At 57.9% G+C, this 16,196-nt stretch overlaps 2 protein-coding genes across 7 annotated transcripts; both read right to left on the bottom strand.

Annotated features, from left to right (window-relative positions):
• Positions 1 to 2,837: 2,837 nt before the first annotated feature.
• ELMO3 (engulfment and cell motility 3) lies at positions 2,838 to 7,720 on the bottom strand. Of its 3 annotated transcripts, none has more exons than XM_054453884.2 (20): positions 7,414 to 7,720; positions 7,225 to 7,265; positions 7,062 to 7,134; positions 6,817 to 6,867; positions 6,457 to 6,626; positions 6,268 to 6,367; positions 6,018 to 6,169; positions 5,858 to 5,936; positions 5,395 to 5,445; positions 5,188 to 5,310; positions 4,957 to 5,088; positions 4,752 to 4,853; positions 4,547 to 4,655; positions 4,298 to 4,434; positions 4,041 to 4,204; positions 3,827 to 3,939; positions 3,619 to 3,723; positions 3,433 to 3,515; positions 3,259 to 3,345; positions 2,838 to 3,177 (listed from the first exon to the last, which is right to left on the bottom strand). In XM_054453884.2, the coding sequence occupies exons 1-20, from the start codon at positions 7,645 to 7,647 to the stop codon at positions 2,965 to 2,967; spliced, it is 2,319 nt and encodes a 772-aa protein (XP_054309859.1). In that variant the 5' UTR covers positions 7,648 to 7,720; the 3' UTR covers positions 2,838 to 2,964. The 3 variants fall into 3 exon arrangements, with proteins under 3 accessions (XP_054309859.1, XP_054309858.1, XP_054309861.1); XM_054453883.2 differs by having other exon boundaries at positions 7,366 to 7,673; XM_054453886.2 differs by lacking the exons at positions 2,838 to 3,177; positions 3,259 to 3,345; positions 3,433 to 3,515 and having other exon boundaries at positions 3,608 to 3,723; positions 3,819 to 3,939; positions 7,366 to 7,673.
• A 176-nt stretch (positions 7,721 to 7,896) lies between these two features.
• E2F4 (E2F transcription factor 4) lies at positions 7,897 to 14,670 on the bottom strand. 4 transcript variants are annotated; one of them, XM_054453887.2, is made up of 10 exons: positions 14,462 to 14,670; positions 13,953 to 14,062; positions 13,653 to 13,814; positions 13,308 to 13,351; positions 12,353 to 12,414; positions 11,832 to 12,126; positions 10,809 to 11,027; positions 9,171 to 9,218; positions 8,906 to 8,950; positions 7,897 to 8,806 (listed from the first exon to the last, which is right to left on the bottom strand). In XM_054453887.2, exons 1-10 carry the CDS (start codon positions 14,594 to 14,596, stop codon positions 8,691 to 8,693), a joined length of 1,236 nt encoding a protein of 411 aa, XP_054309862.2. In that variant the 5' UTR covers positions 14,597 to 14,670; the 3' UTR covers positions 7,897 to 8,690. The 4 variants fall into 4 exon arrangements, with proteins under 4 accessions (XP_054309862.2, XP_063510456.1, XP_054309864.2 ...); XM_063654386.1 differs by having other exon boundaries at positions 7,897 to 8,683; positions 10,809 to 10,958; positions 14,462 to 14,665; XM_054453889.2 differs by having other exon boundaries at positions 10,809 to 10,958; positions 14,462 to 14,664.
• Positions 14,671 to 16,196: the final 1,526 nt, after the last annotated feature.

The raw sequence follows: 16,196 nt of genomic DNA, 5'->3' as shown, positions 1-16,196 counted from the left end.
GCCAGCATCTCTGGGTGAGAGGGTCACTAGAGGTCACCTAATCCAGCCCCCTCAATGGTGCTGGTGACTTCTCCATGGCAGGTCTGGCCCTTGGTGTGTCCCCGCACCTCGTCCATATCCCTGTTCACTGGTTGTAGCAGCGAGCCAGGGCTCCCCCAGTACCTGCAGGGACTGTGCTTTATGTGCGGATTCAGAGGGGCCAAAGCTCTCCCAGCCCCAGGGCCAGCTGGGGAGACAGAGAAGCCAGCTAGCAGGGACAGTCCAGCGTGCAGGGTGCGGGTGAAGAGAGAGACAAGCACCTGGGACCAGAGCCCAGGGAGCAACAAATTGGGCTTGGAGGGTCCAGGAAGGAATCAGGGCAATGAAAATGGCCAGAAGAAAAGAAGGGGGTGATCCAGGTAGAAGGCACTGTGGGGGCGCACACAGGCAGACCAGAGCTGGCACTGAGGGGGTAGTCTAGGCAGGAAGGATGCCAGCTCAGACCAAGCATCGAGAACCCTGCAAGCCACAGGTGCTCAGGTGGAAGGGCTAAACCATGGTATGTCTGAGACTCACCTGGCTCAACTCAGGCTCAGCCATGGAAACTGTGGCCATTAACCCATGGACATGGATAGGGTGACATCAAATATATGGGATGTTTGTGTGTGTGTGTATGATCAGATTTATGTCAGAGAAAGCAGTTGGGGTAGCTGGTATTGAGAGGATTGGAAGTGCAAGACAGGAGGCCAGAAGTCAGGAGGCTGTTGCTATGATGGTGGCATGCATAAGGGACTGGAGACATTAAGAAGGAATAATTGACAGTTACAGGGAGACCGACAGCATCAGGGGTCCCTGCCCCCCATTTCCACCTATAACTCAATGGCTGACTGCTCCATTTGTGGTGGGAAGTCCTTAGGCATGGGCATGGTGGGCCCTGGATGCCCAAAGATCTGCAGCTTAGCTGGGGGAGGGGGAGCAAGTGCCCTCCAGCACACTCTCCAAAGGAAGTGCTGTTTCATCAGTTCTCAAGGTCAGCCAGGTTGATGGTTAACAGTTAAAAACAGTATTGGGGCCAGGCACGGTGGCTCACGCCTGTAATCGCAGCATTTTGGGAGGCCGAGGTGGGCAGATCACCTGAGGTTGGGAGTTCGAGACCAGCCTGACCAACATGGAGAAACCCCTTCTCTACAAAAAATACAAAATTAGCCGGGCGTGGTGGCGCATGCCTGTAATCCCAGCTACTCAGGAGGCTAAGGCAGGAGAATCGCTTGAACCCAGGAGGCAGAGGGTACGGTGAGCCAAGATGGTGCCATTGCACTCCAGCCTGGGCAACAAGAGCAAAACTTCATCTCAAAAAAAAAAAAAAAAAAAAAAAAAAAACAGTATTGGAGCCAGGTGCGGTGGCTCATGCCTGTAATCCCAGCACTTTGGGAGGCCGAGGCGGGTGGCTCACTTGAAGTCAGGAGTTAGAGACCAGCCTGACTAACATGGTGAAACCCTGTCTCTACTAAATACAAAAAATTTAGCCAGGCATGGTGGCGCATGCCTATAATCCCAGCTACTTGGGAGGCTAAGGCAGGAGAATTGCTTGAACCTGGGAGGCAGAGGTTGCAGTGAGCCAAGATCACACCATTGCACTCCAGCCTGGGCAATAAGAGTGAAACTCCATCTCAAAAAAAAAAAAAAAAAAAAAAAAAGAGAAAGAAGAAAAAGAAAAAAAAAAAGATATTGGAGGTGGCACTGGGGAGAGAAGAGGTGAATGGCAGGGGGAAGTCTGAGGGGCAGTGGCTTCAGCCTATCCTGTGAGCTCCACAGACTGATAGGCTCTTCTTTCCTCAAGGGCTTGGGGTCTGTGATCACAGCCTCTGCCCCTGTGACCAAACCTCCAGCTGGGCCCAATACTCCTCGCTGCTTCTGCCCCCAGGGGCTCTGGCCTGTCTATGGCCCCCACCCTACCCATGGTTCTGAGTTAGGTTTTTAATTTGTTTTTTGAGATGGAGTCTCATTCTGTCGCTCAGGCTGGAGTGCAGTGGTGCAATCTCAGCTCAGTGCAACCTCCGCCTCCCAGGTTCAAGCGATTCTCCTGCCTCAGCCTCCCGAGTAGCTGGGATTACAGGTGTGCACCACCACACCCAGCTAATTGTTATATTTTTAGTAGAGGCGGGGTTTCACCATATTGCCGAGGCTGGTCTTGAACTCCTGACCTCAGGTGATCGGACTGCCTCAGCCTCCCACAGTGCTGGGATTACAGGTGTGAGCCAAGCCCGGCCCTGAGTTAGGTTTTAATCAGAATCCGGGGCTTCCTGCACAGAAGTGGCTCTTGTTGGAATCAGCCCACATCCTCCTACCAGCATGGGGATCCTGACCCTGCCCTTCTGCCTCTTTCCCTTCATGCCTCTCACCAGAGAACTCCAAGTCCTACAAAGGACACCAGGCAGGGCCATGCAAGCTTGAGGACTGAGGTCAGCCTGTCAGGAGCCTTCTAGAGATGGCTCCCAGACTACGCCCCTGTTAACGCTGTCCAGGAAGGCATCCATTTGGGGCAGTGCCTCCTACCCTGCCAGTTCTCCTGCAGCAGGCCAGCAGCTCAGCCTCTCCCTTGGCAGGTACCCCCAGAACACAGGCCAACCCTCCCCGCAGGCCCAGCATGGAGGGAGGCTGAGGACTCATCTTGGAGAAAGGCAGCAATCCCAGCCTCTCCCCACCCCCTTCAGAACACCAGCCCCTCAACCGTAGCTGTCAAAGTTTGTGGCCTGGCCTGATGCCCCATCTTATCCACCAGCTAAGTTTGAAGGCAGAAGGGGAAGACTGTCACTGTCACAGGCTCAGCCTGCAAGGGTCAGAGCTGGCTCAACATATCCCAAGAACGAAGCAGACTTTATTTCTGCAGCAATCTCTGCTGGTCAGGGTGCCTGCACTCCTCTACCCACTGCCCTTTATGGCTGCTGCAGTGGCCGCAGCTGTGGCCCGTGGCCAGCCACACTGTCAAGGTTCGGCGATGCTGCAGTCATAGCAGAAGTTGAAGTTGGTGGGGGGTGGGGGCACAGGGGGTGGCCGCTCGGGGATGGGCACGTTCTCCAGCTCCAGCAGACGCAGCTTGGTCTCCATGGTCAGCAGCTGCTCCAGGTCCAGCCGTGTCTGCTCGCTGCCCATGGGACTGCCCAGCAAGGCACTGAGCCCGTCTGTCCACAGGTAGAACTGGGGGTGGCACAGAGCCGTGAGGGTCTGCCCATCTGCCTCCCCTGCCCACCTGCCGACCTCAGCCTGGCGGACACTCACCTCCCGCTTGGAGGGGGCAATGAAGTTGAGGTACGCCTCCTCCTCCCCACGGTCATAGCTGATCGAGAAGGCCAACTCATAGAGGTCCTGGGAAAGCAAGGGAGCGGGGACACTGAGCAGGGGACAGGGCAGGTGGGGGCGGGCGGGAAGGAGCCCCCGGCCCACTGTACTCACCTTGTTCTGCTTCCCGGAGCCTTTCTCCCGGACATGGGGGCAGTCCTTGCCTGTCAGGAGTGCCCTCATGTCGGCCACAGGGACTGCAGGAAGAAGGCTGGGCTGAGCACTGCAGTCCTGGCAGCCCCGGGGCCCAAGGCGGTCTGGGGAGAGCAGGTGTCTGGCCCCCGCCCCTGCCTGCCTTACGTTGCTCGGGCAGACTCTCCAGGGTAGGCGGGCTGGCGCCCTCCTCCATGTCTCCGTACTGCAGCAGCTTGTGGTTGGGGGACAGGCAGCAGAACCACAGCTTATCTGTGTGGAGAAAGGGAAGAGGGCCGGAGTGCTGAGAGGTCCTGACACCAAGCCAGCCGCCCTCTGCCTGCCCTCTGCCCCCCGCGCATGCCCACTCAGAGACCCTGGCGCCGCCGGCTGCTGATCTTGCGGAAGAGCGTCCCCTCACAGAGGCGGAGCAAGCGCTGCTGGCGGATCAGGCCCATGAGCTCTGGCTTCAGCTTCTCCCGCAGCTCCCTGATAGAGGGGTGTCACTGAGCACATCTGACCTGGGGAGTAGCCCAGGGGGCACCAGGGAAGGTGGGGCTAGGACTGAGGATCCATCCCCCCAGACTCACAGTATAGGGGGAGCCAGTGTGCCCTCCTGGTGCAGCCGTTCAGTCTGCCGCAGCCGCAGCACCTCCCCGTAACTGAGCGCATTCACCTTGGTTCGGAAGAGCTCCAGGGAGGTGGGCTTCAGGGCCAGGGTGCGGGCCAGCTGCTCCCGCACCACCTGCATGACCTGGGGCCGCCCAAGCTCAGCTCAGGGCCTAAGCTCTGTACCCAGATCAGCCCCCTGCCCTGGCCCAGGCCTCCCAGCTCCCACCCCACCCACCTTGTCGAAGTCCTCCTGTGTAGCCCGCATCTCCTTCCAGGTCTTATTCAACAGCTGGATGCCCACACAGAAGAGCTCGTGGAAGCTCTGGTCTTGGCCAAAGAACATGGGCGAGAAGTCCTGGGCTGTCTCAGAGCCTGGAGTGGGGGGGCAGGAGGAGCTCAGGGAGAAAGTGCATGCAGCCCCTGGCCCTCTCTGCCCTTCCGTCCCCTGCTCTTGGCCACGCTGTGCCCAGTCCAGGCCACTCACAGGGCTCCCCAACACGGAGCAGCTCACACAGCAGCACCGTCAGCTGGATGCTGCCCCGGGCAAAGGGGCACTCGTGCTTGTCCTCGCGGCTGCTGTTCTCCAACACAAACTGGGGGCGCAGAGAATGGGGCAAGGAGTCACAGCTAAGCCCATGGGGACCCTGCCTGGGGGATGCTGCCACCCCCCACCCTACCCTGTCACCGACCCGGCTGTACGCGCTGGGCGCATTTCTGGAGAAGTACAACATGTTGTCCAGGGCCAGCAGACCGGGGGGCACGCGCTCCAGGTCCTGTGCTGGGTTGCTGTTCTGGGGGAAGTGGGCACAGGCAGTTCAAGAAGGGCCACGGCCCCCTGGAACAACAGCCCTGGGCTGAGGCAGGGGTGGGGAGTTGGGTAGGGGTGATACTCACAGAGAAGCCCAGTTTGCGGAACTCTCGGGCACAGAGGGAACGGCGACGGTCAGCACTCAGCCCAGCACCCGAGGACTCCCCCTCCACCTCGAAGGCAGCCTGGCGTAGGACCTGCAGCTGCTCCCGCTGCTCCTGGGGTCAGTGTTGGGTGGCGGGGGAAGGGATCAAGATTATAGATTCAAGGCCAAGCTCCAAGCCACCCCCTGCCTTGTCCTCACCAAAGACACACACCTGGCTGTAGGGGTCCAGGGGTGTCCGCATTCGCGGCTCCAGCAGCCCCAGCATGAGGGCCTGCAGTACGTACAGGTGATGAGCCATCTCGTCGCCCATTGGTGCTGCACTGTGGATGATGTTCTGCAGGACAGCCAGTCCCTGGTGTGAGCGAGGGCTCACAGGGAGGGAGGGGCAGAGAGGTCCCCCTGGCCCACCACTTCCTACCTTATAGATGAACTGGCGAAGGTTTCTCTGCCAAAGATAGTCAAGCATGTGCTGAGGGGGTAGAAAGAAAGGGGGCTTAGGCTGGGCGCGGTGGCTCACACCTGTAATCCCAGCACTTTGGGAGGCCGAGGCGGGCGGATCACGAGGTCAGGAGATGGAGACCATCCTGGCTAACACAGTGAAACCCCGTCTCTACTAAAAAAAAAAAAAAAAAATCAGCTGGGCTTGGTGGCAGGCACCTGTAGTCCCAGCTACTCGGGAGGCTGAGGCAGGAGAATGGTGTGAACCTGGGAGGCAGAGCTTGCAGTGAGCCAAGATCATGCCACTGCACTCCAGCTTGGGCAATACAACAAGACTCTATCTCAAAAAAAAAAAAAAAGAAAAGGGGCTTAGAGGATTTTGCTTCAGGGTGGGGCAGCGCCCACTGGGTGCTGCCCCCATTTAGCCACCGATCGACACTCACCTTGCGTTCCACAGGGCTGGCCCCCTGCAGCAAGGCTGTCAGCAGGGCCATGGCCTTGGTTTGCAGCTGCTGGTTCATCCTATGGCAAGAAAAGGGCTCAGTAGAACATTCAGGCTCCAGCCCTGCTCCCCGCATCTGGACCCCAGCCCCAGAGGCTTACACCTGTAGGTGCACCAGCAGCCTATCCAGGGGCACCTCACTCTTGACCAGCTGGCCCAGAGCTGGGCTGCTCAAGGTCACACTCTCCAGCAGCCCAAGGGCCAGGGGTGGCACGGAGGCATCCATGAGGTTCATGTTCACGTAGCACACCACCTGTAAGGGGCAGGGGTGTCACCACCTCACCCCCATGGAAGGCCGGGTCTACCACTGCCCCACTGCCCCCACCCGCTACCCTAGGAAAGCCCACCCACCTTCCTCACAAAGGGGATGCTCAGTGTCTCCCAGGACACCACGCCGTGCTCCATGAGCTCCGAGAAGGCCCTCAGGCTGAGGGCCAGCACCTCTCCTAGGCTGGAGGGGGGACATCTGGGGCTGAGCAGGACCAGACCAGGACCAGAAAGCCCCACCATCTCCCCCAGCCCACACATCCCTGTGCTCACTCGTCCCCATCCTCAATGATGGTGCCTAGTCTCTGGAGCCCATTACGGCTGATGACCTCCCTGGCAAAAGTCATGTCCGAGGCCAGCGGAACGAGGCGCCTCAGGGCTTCCCGGCGCCCTTCACGACTGTCACTCTGCAGCCCACCCAAGAGCTGCTCAGCCTCAAGGTCCTGGCAGGAGCAGAGCAGGAGCAGAGGTGAAGAGGCTGGGCATGGTAAGGGTGGGACCTGGAAGTGTGCGGCCCCGGGCATCAACTACGTGGCGCAAGGCAGGGCTGGGGCAGGGGCCTCCGGGGCGGGGGGCCTCCGGACCTGGAGCAAAGGGGCAGGGATGGGGAAGGCGCGACGGGACGGGCATTACTGGGGCCGTGCTGAGGCACAGGATGCTGCCATTCTTGATCTCCGCGCGGTTCTGGAGAAGACAGCAGAAAAGGCAGCGAGGTCAGGGAGGGCTCCGAGGACTGATCAACTGGGGTGTCGGTGAGGGCGGCTGGGGGTCAGTAACAGATCGCGCTCCAGTAGTGGGGTGAACAGCCAGAGTTATCAGGGCCAGGTGGGTTAGAGGGGTCGGAAGGCGGAGCGTGGGGCTGGGGAGAGGGGACTCACATTCTCGGTGATGTATCTCCTGTGCCCATCCGCAAACTGCAGGGCGTAGCGCTCGGAGTGCGTCAGGCTCCACCTGCGGGGCACGAGGCTCAGCAAGGCCGGCAGGGGGCGCCGCCCCTCCTGCCCTCCCCCCCTCCGCAGGCCCTGGCCCGGCAGCACTCACGCGTCGCACACCTCCTTCAGCACAGCGGCCAGGGGCTTCGCCTGCAAGTGGAGTGGTCATTCTCGCGGCCTGGGCAGGGAGGGATGGGGAGGAGCCTGGGGGGAGGGGTGGGGCGGGCTGCCCCGAGGGCCAGGGGGCTACCGGGAGGTGGGGCGGCGGGGCAGATGGAGGCGGGACCAGCCGGGTGACCTGGTCCAGCTGGATGAGCTGCGGGATGGCGTCACGCATCTGGATGGCAATCTTCACCACGTTCCGCGGAGGCGCCATGGTCCAGCCGGGCATGGGCGCCTGCACTTTCTGGAGACCGTGCACCTGCGGCCAAGGGCGCACCTGGCCTGGGGCCCCTGGGGACGAGGAGGTCCTCCCTTTCCGAGACCTAACCTCGGTGTCCCGCACTCGCGGCCGACTGCGGCTCCTGGCCATGCAACGCGGCCTTCCCAAGGGAGCCGAGGTTAGTTCCGGGTTGGAGTCTGGGGGTAAGAAGGTAGGAAGGCTCCGCCTGCCCCGCCCCGCCGAGACGGCCCCGCCCCACACCAAGGTGCGGCAGGTGGGGGCGGGGAGGGCAGGCTGCCGGAGGCCGCCCCACCCCCAGTTCCAGCAAGGTGACCCACCCAATCACACTGCCAATCCAGCACAGTCCCAAGGAGGGTCCCGAAAGAACCACATCAGAGCTAGCCTTAGGCATGGTTTTTATTCACTTGAACACTGTACAAATATTACAATTTCCTTTTGCTGCAAAAAGTATAAAAATAATCTTTATATAGGAATCCATTCGTTACTGTAAATCTTTCTAAATCTCTGCAAATGGCTCTAAATGAGGGTAAATGAAAAAGCGGAAATGAAGAGAGGGTTATGGGGCAGCAGGAGGTGCGGCCAATCATCAGGCTGGACCACCCAGACTCCTCCCCAGAGACCTCTGTTCCTTCTTGGTAGCCGCCCCCACCACCTGCAGGTTCTAGGGCTAAAGGCCCAGCAGAAGTGGGCACGTGAGAGGGCCAGGAGGAGCTGGAGGGTCAGGGGGTGGGGGATAGCGAAGGAAGCTAGGGGTGGTGCTGGCATGTGCCCAGTTCCACCCCACCCTTCCCTCCTAGGGGAAGGAGCTGGCAGGAGCAAGACACTGAGGCTGGCAGGAGCAAGACACTGCCCCCTATGGGGGGCAATGGCAGCTCCTCAGTTCTGTGCCACTGGGTGGCGGCCGAGCCTGGGCTGCCAAAGGCCGCAGAAAGGGAGAAGCAAACACTTTGGCTCCACGGTGATGGGGGCTGAGTCCCGTTCCCCTGCTCTGCGAGCACAGAAGTGCCAGCACAGGAGCGGGAGCTGTGGCCAGAACTGTGCGGTGAGGGGAGGCCGGAGAAGCCAGGCGTCTGTGGCTCTCAAGCTGTGTAGGGGTCGGGTGGGGGAGGTCCTCAGGCAACACCCAGGTCAGACAGTCTGGGTCCCAGCCACACAGGGCATGTCCCTGTCAGTCAGAGGTTGAGAACAGGCACATCAAAGAGGTCACAGACACCTTCACTCTCGTCCAGGTTGTAGATATAATCGTGGTCTCCGGGGGGTGGAGAAAGACGGAGCAGCGGGGCAAACACTGCAGAGAGCACTAGTCTCAGGCCCTGGGCCAGGGCTCCCCTAGCAGCAGCAGCCCAACCCCTGCCCACACCCACTCCCACCTTCCAGGGCCACCCACCTTCTGAGGACATCAACTCCTCCAGCAGCTCCGAGCTCATGCACTCTGGGAATAGAGGGAGCTCAGTTACTAACATTCCAGCTCCCACCTCTCCACCCACCAAAGCCCAGAAAAGGGAACCCCACCTGCCCATCAGGAACTTCACCCTTTGCTCCAGTTACCGTAAGCACCACCACAAGGTCCTCAAAAGGGCAAGAAAACAGCCATAGGACCCAATGAGCTGTGTGCCTTACCCCTAGCCCCAGGGAGGAATGCAGCAGCCTACCTCGTGTGGGATCAAAGATTTCTGACAGCTCTTTGGGGAGTTCCAAAACTGAAAAACAAGAAAGCCATGCTCAGGGCACAGAGGTCCAGCCTGGCCCCACTACAGCCCCCTGGCTTCCTCGGATCCTATACCACCCACCCTGAGGCTCCACACAGCTAAGGAGATGTAGGCCCTGCCTAGGCCAAGCTGGCACTGTCTGTTGGCCTCACTTGCTAAACCTGAATTCCTCAGTGCTGAGCCCAGAGTACCAAAGGCCCACTGCAAGTGACTGGTACAGCCTTTCTAACTCAGAAAGGCCACAGAAGCCTCTTTCTGGGCTCAGCATGCACCCCCTGTCTGACAGAAGGTACCCCATCTGTCCCACCCTTGCTGAGCACCTGCTCTGTGCAAGACTCAGAGACCAGACCCTGGGTCAGATCACCAGGCAGAGGTGGTGGCACTACAGGGTGATGACTCCACTACAAACCTCTGGCCAGGAGGACACAGGGGAAGCAGAAGAAAATGCAACCACAGAGGACTATGAGGGATTTCACATGCCAGGCTCAGGAGTTCAGATCTTATCTGGTGGCCCTCAGGGAGCCATTAAAGGTACTTTTGCAAACAGAGAAATGCCACATTTTTCTGTCAGGCCTGCATTTCAGAAAGATTAGTCTGTCAGTCAGGGTAAAGAGAAAGATGCTGAAGAATCCAGGACAGAGGTGGCCAGGGGTCATCCTGAGTGCTGAGGATACCAGAGGATAGGAGGGGACATCTGGGACAGACCTCACTTAGCTGGCATGGGGTGGGCAGCAGAAGGAGGAGGGATAAGAAACTGGAACTAGAGTGAGAGCCAAGGGTCAGGCCTGGATAACTAGGGCTGACGGCTGGGTGCGCAGAGGTGGAAAGCAAGCTTCGGGAGGAAACTAAATTCAGTCGACAACACGAAGGAATAAAGTGTCCATGGGATGTACACAGGATGGCAGGTGGACACCAAAGTGTGCAGATCGGGAAAAGATCTAGGCCAGGCGGAGGCTGGGGATTCATTCACCCAGAGCTGCAGCCCTCTCTAGGAGTGGAATGGGACAGAGCCCTCAAAAACAGCAATGTTTAAGGACACACCAGGGAAGAGTTCATGAAGCCAGTGAGATAGGAGAGCCAAGAGCTGGCATCATGATGCCAAAGGAGGAAAGAATATTGACACACACCGAGAGAGCACCAGCAAAACACGCTGGAGGCTGCTGGGCTCGGCAGGCCTTCGGCAGCTTCTCAAGAGTAACACTGCTATAACACTGGGGCTGGCGGGGGTGACTGCTGCAACCTGAAAGGTGACTGGGAGACTAATGAATGGAGATTACTTTTTCAAGGAGTCCACACACAAAGGAGACAGAGAAGATGAGAGAGAGTGATACAGAGAAGTGTCAATTAGTGAGGCAATACTCCAAGGGGTGGCAGGAAAAGGCTTGAGAGAGGGCAGGGAGTTCTGTGTTAGCCTAGGATGGGGTGCTAGAGGGGGAACCAGCACTGACCCAGAGGTGCTGGCAGAGAGCTCTCGTGTCCAGCAGGGTTGACAGGGGAGCTGGGTTCCATCCCCAATTCTGTTTCTGACCTAGGACTGGACTGAGGCTAGACTCTCTCTGCCCCTAGGGGGCAGGTACTCACCACCTGTGGGGTCTGCCTTGATGGGCTCAAAGGAGGTAGAAGGGTTGGGTCCGGATGAACTGCTGCTGTTACTGTTGCTGTTGCTGCTGCTGCTGCTGCTGCTGCTGCTGTCCAGCAGGGCAGAAGACTGCAGTGGCCGGGTGTCCAGTGCTGTTGGGCCCAGTGGGAGTGAACTGAGCTCACCACTGTCCTTGCTATCAGTTCCAGGGCTGCCACTCACTACAATGATAGCCCCCAAACCCAGTCACACATGGTCAGGAAGAGTCATTGAAACTGGCTGTGTCGGAACCCAGACACAGGAGGACCACAAGCCTGGTTCCCAGACCCAAGGAGAATCAGGCATTGCCAGTCACCCCAGAGGAAGTAACCTGAAATTAGTCACTATAGGAGACAGGGACACAAGACCTACAGAAGGAGACTCGTGGTCAACATGTCTGCTGTGGCCATACTTCAAGATGGGCTACCAGGGCAATTGAGACACCAGTGGATGTGGATCTGGGGGAGAAAACTGCCACCAGCAATGGCTCTTCCCACAGTCAGAGGTACCCTGTTAAAAAGGGCCCATTCAGGCGGGCATGGTGGTTCAAGCCTGTAATCCCAGCACTACGGGAGGCCGAGGCAGGCGGATCATTTGAGGTCAGGAGTTCGAAACCAGCCTGGCCAACATGGTGAAACCTCGTCTCTACTAGAAGTACAAGAATTAGCTGCACATGGTGGGCGCCTGTAATCCCAGCTACTCAGAAGGCTAAGGCAGGAAAATTTCTTGAGCTTGGGAGGCGGAGGTTGCAGTGAGCCAAGATCGCGCCATTGCACACTCCAGCCTGGGGGACACAGTGAGACTCCATCTCAAAACAAAAACAAAAACAAAAAAGGCTCATTCATTACCATAGCAAGGGAAGGCTAGTTGGTCAGGAAAAGGACAATCCCCAACCTGAAGAGTCTCTTCCAACTCTGAATGTGGTGTTCCACAACACAGAGATACTGCCTCTTGGGCCTCTGTCACAAGATCCCATGGTGCCTCACCTGTGATCTCAGCTGCTGGGCCAGCCATTCCCTGGACTTCTGCACTGCCAGGGACAGCAGCGGGAGTGAGCTGAGGACTATTTGGACGTGAGACTTCCTGGGACTGGGCTAGGGCAGGCTTGGGCAGAGGTGGAGGTGTAGAAACAGCGGATGGGCTCTGGAGCAAATCTTCAGGCGGTGGCACAGGCACAGCCACAGGGGGTGAGCTCCATGCCTCCTTGTTCACCAGCAGAACCTCAATGGGACCACTCACACTCTTCAGGTGAATCTGGTACTTCTTCTGCCCATTGAGACCCTAGAGATGGGTGGTAAGGGATGGGAGATGGGTAGAATTGGAAGCAGGCTTGGCTCCTGCCCGACTCTGGGTCAGGACCACAGTGTCCTCTCCCACCCAGGATACCCATCCTCCTAGATAACCCCAAACTCCAGGCCTCCCCCTACTTGCCCCACCCGGGACTTATCAGGCTCCACAGCCAGCACCCGCCCTCAGCTGACCCCGCCTGCCTGGGCTAAGCACCCACCTCTGGGATGGGCACCTCCAGGCTGGTGCCTGATGGGGCCCGGATGGCCAAGAGGGTATCTCCTAGAATGACATGGAGAATGGGTCAGAGCCCATGGGCTCAATCTGAGCTGGGAACAGAGGTGCCTGCCTTTTGGAGCAAGGCAGGAGATCATGGTCCCTGAGGAACTAGACAGTGGGCCTCACCCATCCCCCATAGTGGCCGGGCAGAACTAAAGCTCTTCTCTTCCTGAGAGCCCAGGGTCAGTAACCAGGAAATCTGGGTTCAAATATGCGGAGTGAAAGATCACTGGCCACAGGCACCTCATTCCTCTACTGATGGCTGATCCCTAGGTGAAGGTGTTCTAGCCAAGGCCAACATCCCTTTCCCATGACCAGTCAGGGGGATACAAGACGGAGAAGAAACACATCAGCGGGGCACAGTGGCTCACACCTACAATCCCAGCACTTTAGGGGGTTGAGGCGGGAAGACAGCTTGAGCTCAGGAGTTCAAGACCAGCCTGGGCAACATAGCAAAACCCCGTCTCTTAAAAAAAAAAAAAAAAAAAAAAAAAAGGAACAGATCCTGTATTCACAATGCAACTAAACTAACAAGTTGGAAGTGGGCACCCCCATGCCCTGCATGTAACAGCCTGCACACAAGCAAATACACACATATTCTCTCTTCCTCTCTCCCCCTTGTGCCTCTATCATACCCAAGAAGCCAAATCCAGGAAACAGCAGAGATGGGAACAGACCCAGGAACCCACTCCAGAATTCCTGTACCCTTTTGGTATAGCTGACCTCCACAGGGTCCCAGTGACACTCAGACAGAAGACTTACCCTGCCTGGTTCCTCTCTGAGCAGGCCCCAGAAACCCTCTTAAGAGACAGAACTCTCCTGAGACATTGAGCCCAGTGCTCAGGACTTTGGCTGAGCCCAACCCACCCCCTCGCCCCTACCCAGGCTCTGCTCACCAGCAAAGCATCTGCAGATGTCCTCATGAGTGACGTAGGCCAAAGTGTGAGGGTTAAGGAGAATGGCTGATGCCCTATGGTGACAGATGGCAGACTACAGAAAAGACCCAATTCTTTAGCCAAGGTCTGACACACAGGCCCTCAGAGACAGTTCTGGGGACTCAGGTCCACCGGGGGAGGGATCACAGGCTAAGAGTGGAAGGGGAGGGGCTCTGAGGAGGGAGCCTGAGGCTGGGCCATGGCCAGGGGCTACAAGACAAGCTCCCAAGAGGCACAGGGCCCGGGGCAAGTTGAACCAGAGGGCCCCTTGCCCACTCCCCCCAGCAGGGACCACCAGGAGGATATCAGCTGTTCTGCACGTCCTCTGTGACGTTCCGGATGCTCTGCTGCACCCACACCTTGTGCTGGTCTAGTTCTTGCTCCCGCTGCTGCAGCTCCTCGATCTCTGCCTTGAGCTCAATCAGCTTGTCGGCAATCTCCCGGGTATTGCAGCCAGGCCCCACACCCCTGAGCCCAGGGAGTGGGGCTGAGAGGGACTGCTGAGAACTCTGGGTCCCATGGCCCCTGCCTTCTTTGGCACCCTCCACCCCACGCCCGACACTTCTGGGTGGGAGACTCTACTACCCTCCCACTATCCCCACTCACTTCCACTGGATGCTGTTCTTGGACTTTTTCTCGATTAGCCCGATACCTTCCAAAACATTGGTAATGTCGTAAATCCGCCGCTTCTGGCGTACAGCTAGGGTGTCAGCTGCCTGGCAGAGAGAGTGGAGAATGCTCAGCCCCACTCTCGGGTGTACCCCCAGCCACCCTGAGACGTGGTCTGGGAAGGGAGTAACCTGGATTCCAACCCTGTAGTGCCTCCCAGGCGTTACTGCAGCTCAGGACCGCAGTTCTGTCCCATAGGCAGCTCTTCTCCTCGCCAGCCAGGAAGGGCCACGAGGACGAACACCTGCAGCCCCGAGCCTGGCCCATAGCTGTAGCTCAATGGCCTCGGCCGAATGAATGAAACATCCCCCGGCTTCTCTCCTGTGAGAAAGCACACGATGGCGGCCGGCTCTCGGAGGACCCAGCTGGGCCGCCCCCGGGGTTCCCGCTACCGGCCCGGGCCTGGTCCACCACCCTCCCTTGTCGCCCCTTAGCCCCGGCCGCACCAGCTTGAGGTCAAGCACGCCGTCCTTGGCCTCCTGCAGAAGCGACACGAACTTGGTGGTGAGTAGTCCCAGGCTCTTTTCGTGCCGGCTTGGAGTGCCCGGGGGCGGCGGCGCCTGTGGCCCGGCCTCCGCCATCGCGCCCGCCCGCCGCCTCCCCTCAGCCAGGCCAGGCCAGGCCGGCGCCGCCGCCACTTCCGCTTCCGTTCCTGGCCGCCCGGCAGCCGGAGCCAGCGTTACTGCTTCCGCTTCCGCCCCGTGCGTCTTCCAGGGAACGTGGCGCTATTGCTGTCTGTGAGTGCAGCCGCAAAACTTCAGGGACCAGTAGCAAATGTCCAGCCTCCGAATAAGACGAAAACTACCTGGGGTAGACCGGGAGTTGGGATGAAGTTGGGGAGGAATGAGAAGGGCGTCAGTGGGCCGCCCTGGCAGTAAAGAAAGGGACGCCATCGGAACTTTCCTTGCCAATCTGCCCCAACATCACTAACTCTGCCCAGTCCCCATCTTGGGAGAGGAGACCACACTACCTGCCTAATCCAATCTGCTCCCTCAAACCTGTTCCTTTTCAATTTTTTTTCTCTTTATTTATTCTTTTATATATTTCAAACTCATTTTACTGCCACATTAAACCTGTTCCTAAAGGCTGCCCTACTGCCTTGGGGTCACCCCATCTATTCCTATCCCTCACTTCCTGCCAAACAGCAAGCACTAACTATATCTACCTTGTCCACCTTGTTCCATCCATGGTCCTAGCCTCATCTTTCGCTCATCTTGTCCTCACACTACAGTGCTCAGAGACTATGGGGTTATGAACACTTCAGCCAATGCAAACGTGTTTACCTATGTGTAAATATCAGTAAAGCACTCAGTCATTCCTGGCATGTAGGAATGTGTGACAGGGTCATTTTGTTACTTTTAACATTGTTACTATTTATTATTGTTTCTTTTAGGTCAGGTTCTCTGGGAAATGGGACTCGAGACAGGGTTTTGCAGCAAGTTTGTTGGGGATCCACACTTTTTTTTGAGACAGGGTCTCACTCTGTTGCCCAGGCCGGAGTGCAGTGGCAAGATCAATGCCGTCTCAGCTTCGTGGGCCCAAGCGATTCTCCCACCTCAGCCTCCCAAGTAGCTGGGACCACAGGCATGCACCACCATGCCCGGCTCATTTATTTTTAGTTTTTTAGAGACGAGGGTCTCACTATATTAGCCAGGCTAGTCTCGAACTCGTGGGCTCAAGCGATCTTCCCACCTCAGCCTCCCACAATGCTGGGATGACAGGTGTGAGCCATCGCACCTGGTTAGGATCCACACCTTTAAGGGATTAAGACAAGCAGAATTGGGCAGATACAATTATATTATAGGCCTCAGCCTATCCCACTAAGATCTCTGAAATTGGGGTAGCACTTCTGAAGGGTTCATGTTCACATGATGGTACCATGCTTTTGCACCCCAATATTGACTGAGAGATTCAGTGGTGTGATCTCAGTAGCCTACACTCCTGGCAGCTGAAGAATGAGCGCTTCCTGAAGGGTGGATTTGGGTGGTGGACTGAACATCCACTAAATTATTACCACCTAATAGTCCCTTCCCTGGCTCCCTATAACTCTCAAGATAAACACAGCTGCCCCGTTGCGGTGACTCACGCCTGTAATCCCAACACTTTGGGAGGCTGAGGCAGGCAGATCGCTTGAGCCCAGAAGGCTGCAGTGAGCTATGATGGTGCCACTGTACTCCAGCC

This window comes from Pongo pygmaeus, chromosome 18 (genome assembly GCF_028885625.2).
Source record: "Pongo pygmaeus isolate AG05252 chromosome 18, NHGRI_mPonPyg2-v2.0_pri, whole genome shotgun sequence".
Classification (NCBI taxonomy): Eukaryota; Metazoa; Chordata; class Mammalia; order Primates; family Hominidae; genus Pongo; species Pongo pygmaeus.
This window is presented reverse-complemented; position numbering and strand designations above follow the sequence as displayed.

Excerpts from the sequence above, each read along its gene's own strand:
- ELMO3 (XM_054453883.2), bottom strand. The coding sequence starts at position 7,647 with ATGGCCAGGAGCCGCAGTCGGCCGCGAGTGCGGGACACCGAGGTTAGG. Across the intron at positions 4,854-4,956 it reads TCCGCAAACTGGGCTTCTCT|AACAGCAACCCAGCACAGGA; the intron begins GTGAGTATCACC and ends CACTTCCCCCAG. Across the intron at positions 4,656-4,751 it reads CGCCCAGCGCGTACAGCCGG|TTTGTGTTGGAGAACAGCAG; the intron begins GTCGGTGACAGG and ends CTGCGCCCCCAG.
- E2F4 (XM_054453887.2), bottom strand. The coding sequence starts at position 14,596 with ATGGCGGAGGCCGGGCCACAGGCGCCGCCGCCCCCGGGCACTCCAAGC. Across the intron at positions 13,352-13,652 it reads GAGGACGTGCAGAACAGCTG|TTTGGCCTACGTCACTCATG; the intron begins ATATCCTCCTGG and ends TAACCCTCACAC. Across the intron at positions 8,951-9,170 it reads AATCTTTGATCCCACACGAG|AGTGCATGAGCTCGGAGCTG; the intron begins GTAGGCTGCTGC and ends CTCTATTCCCAG.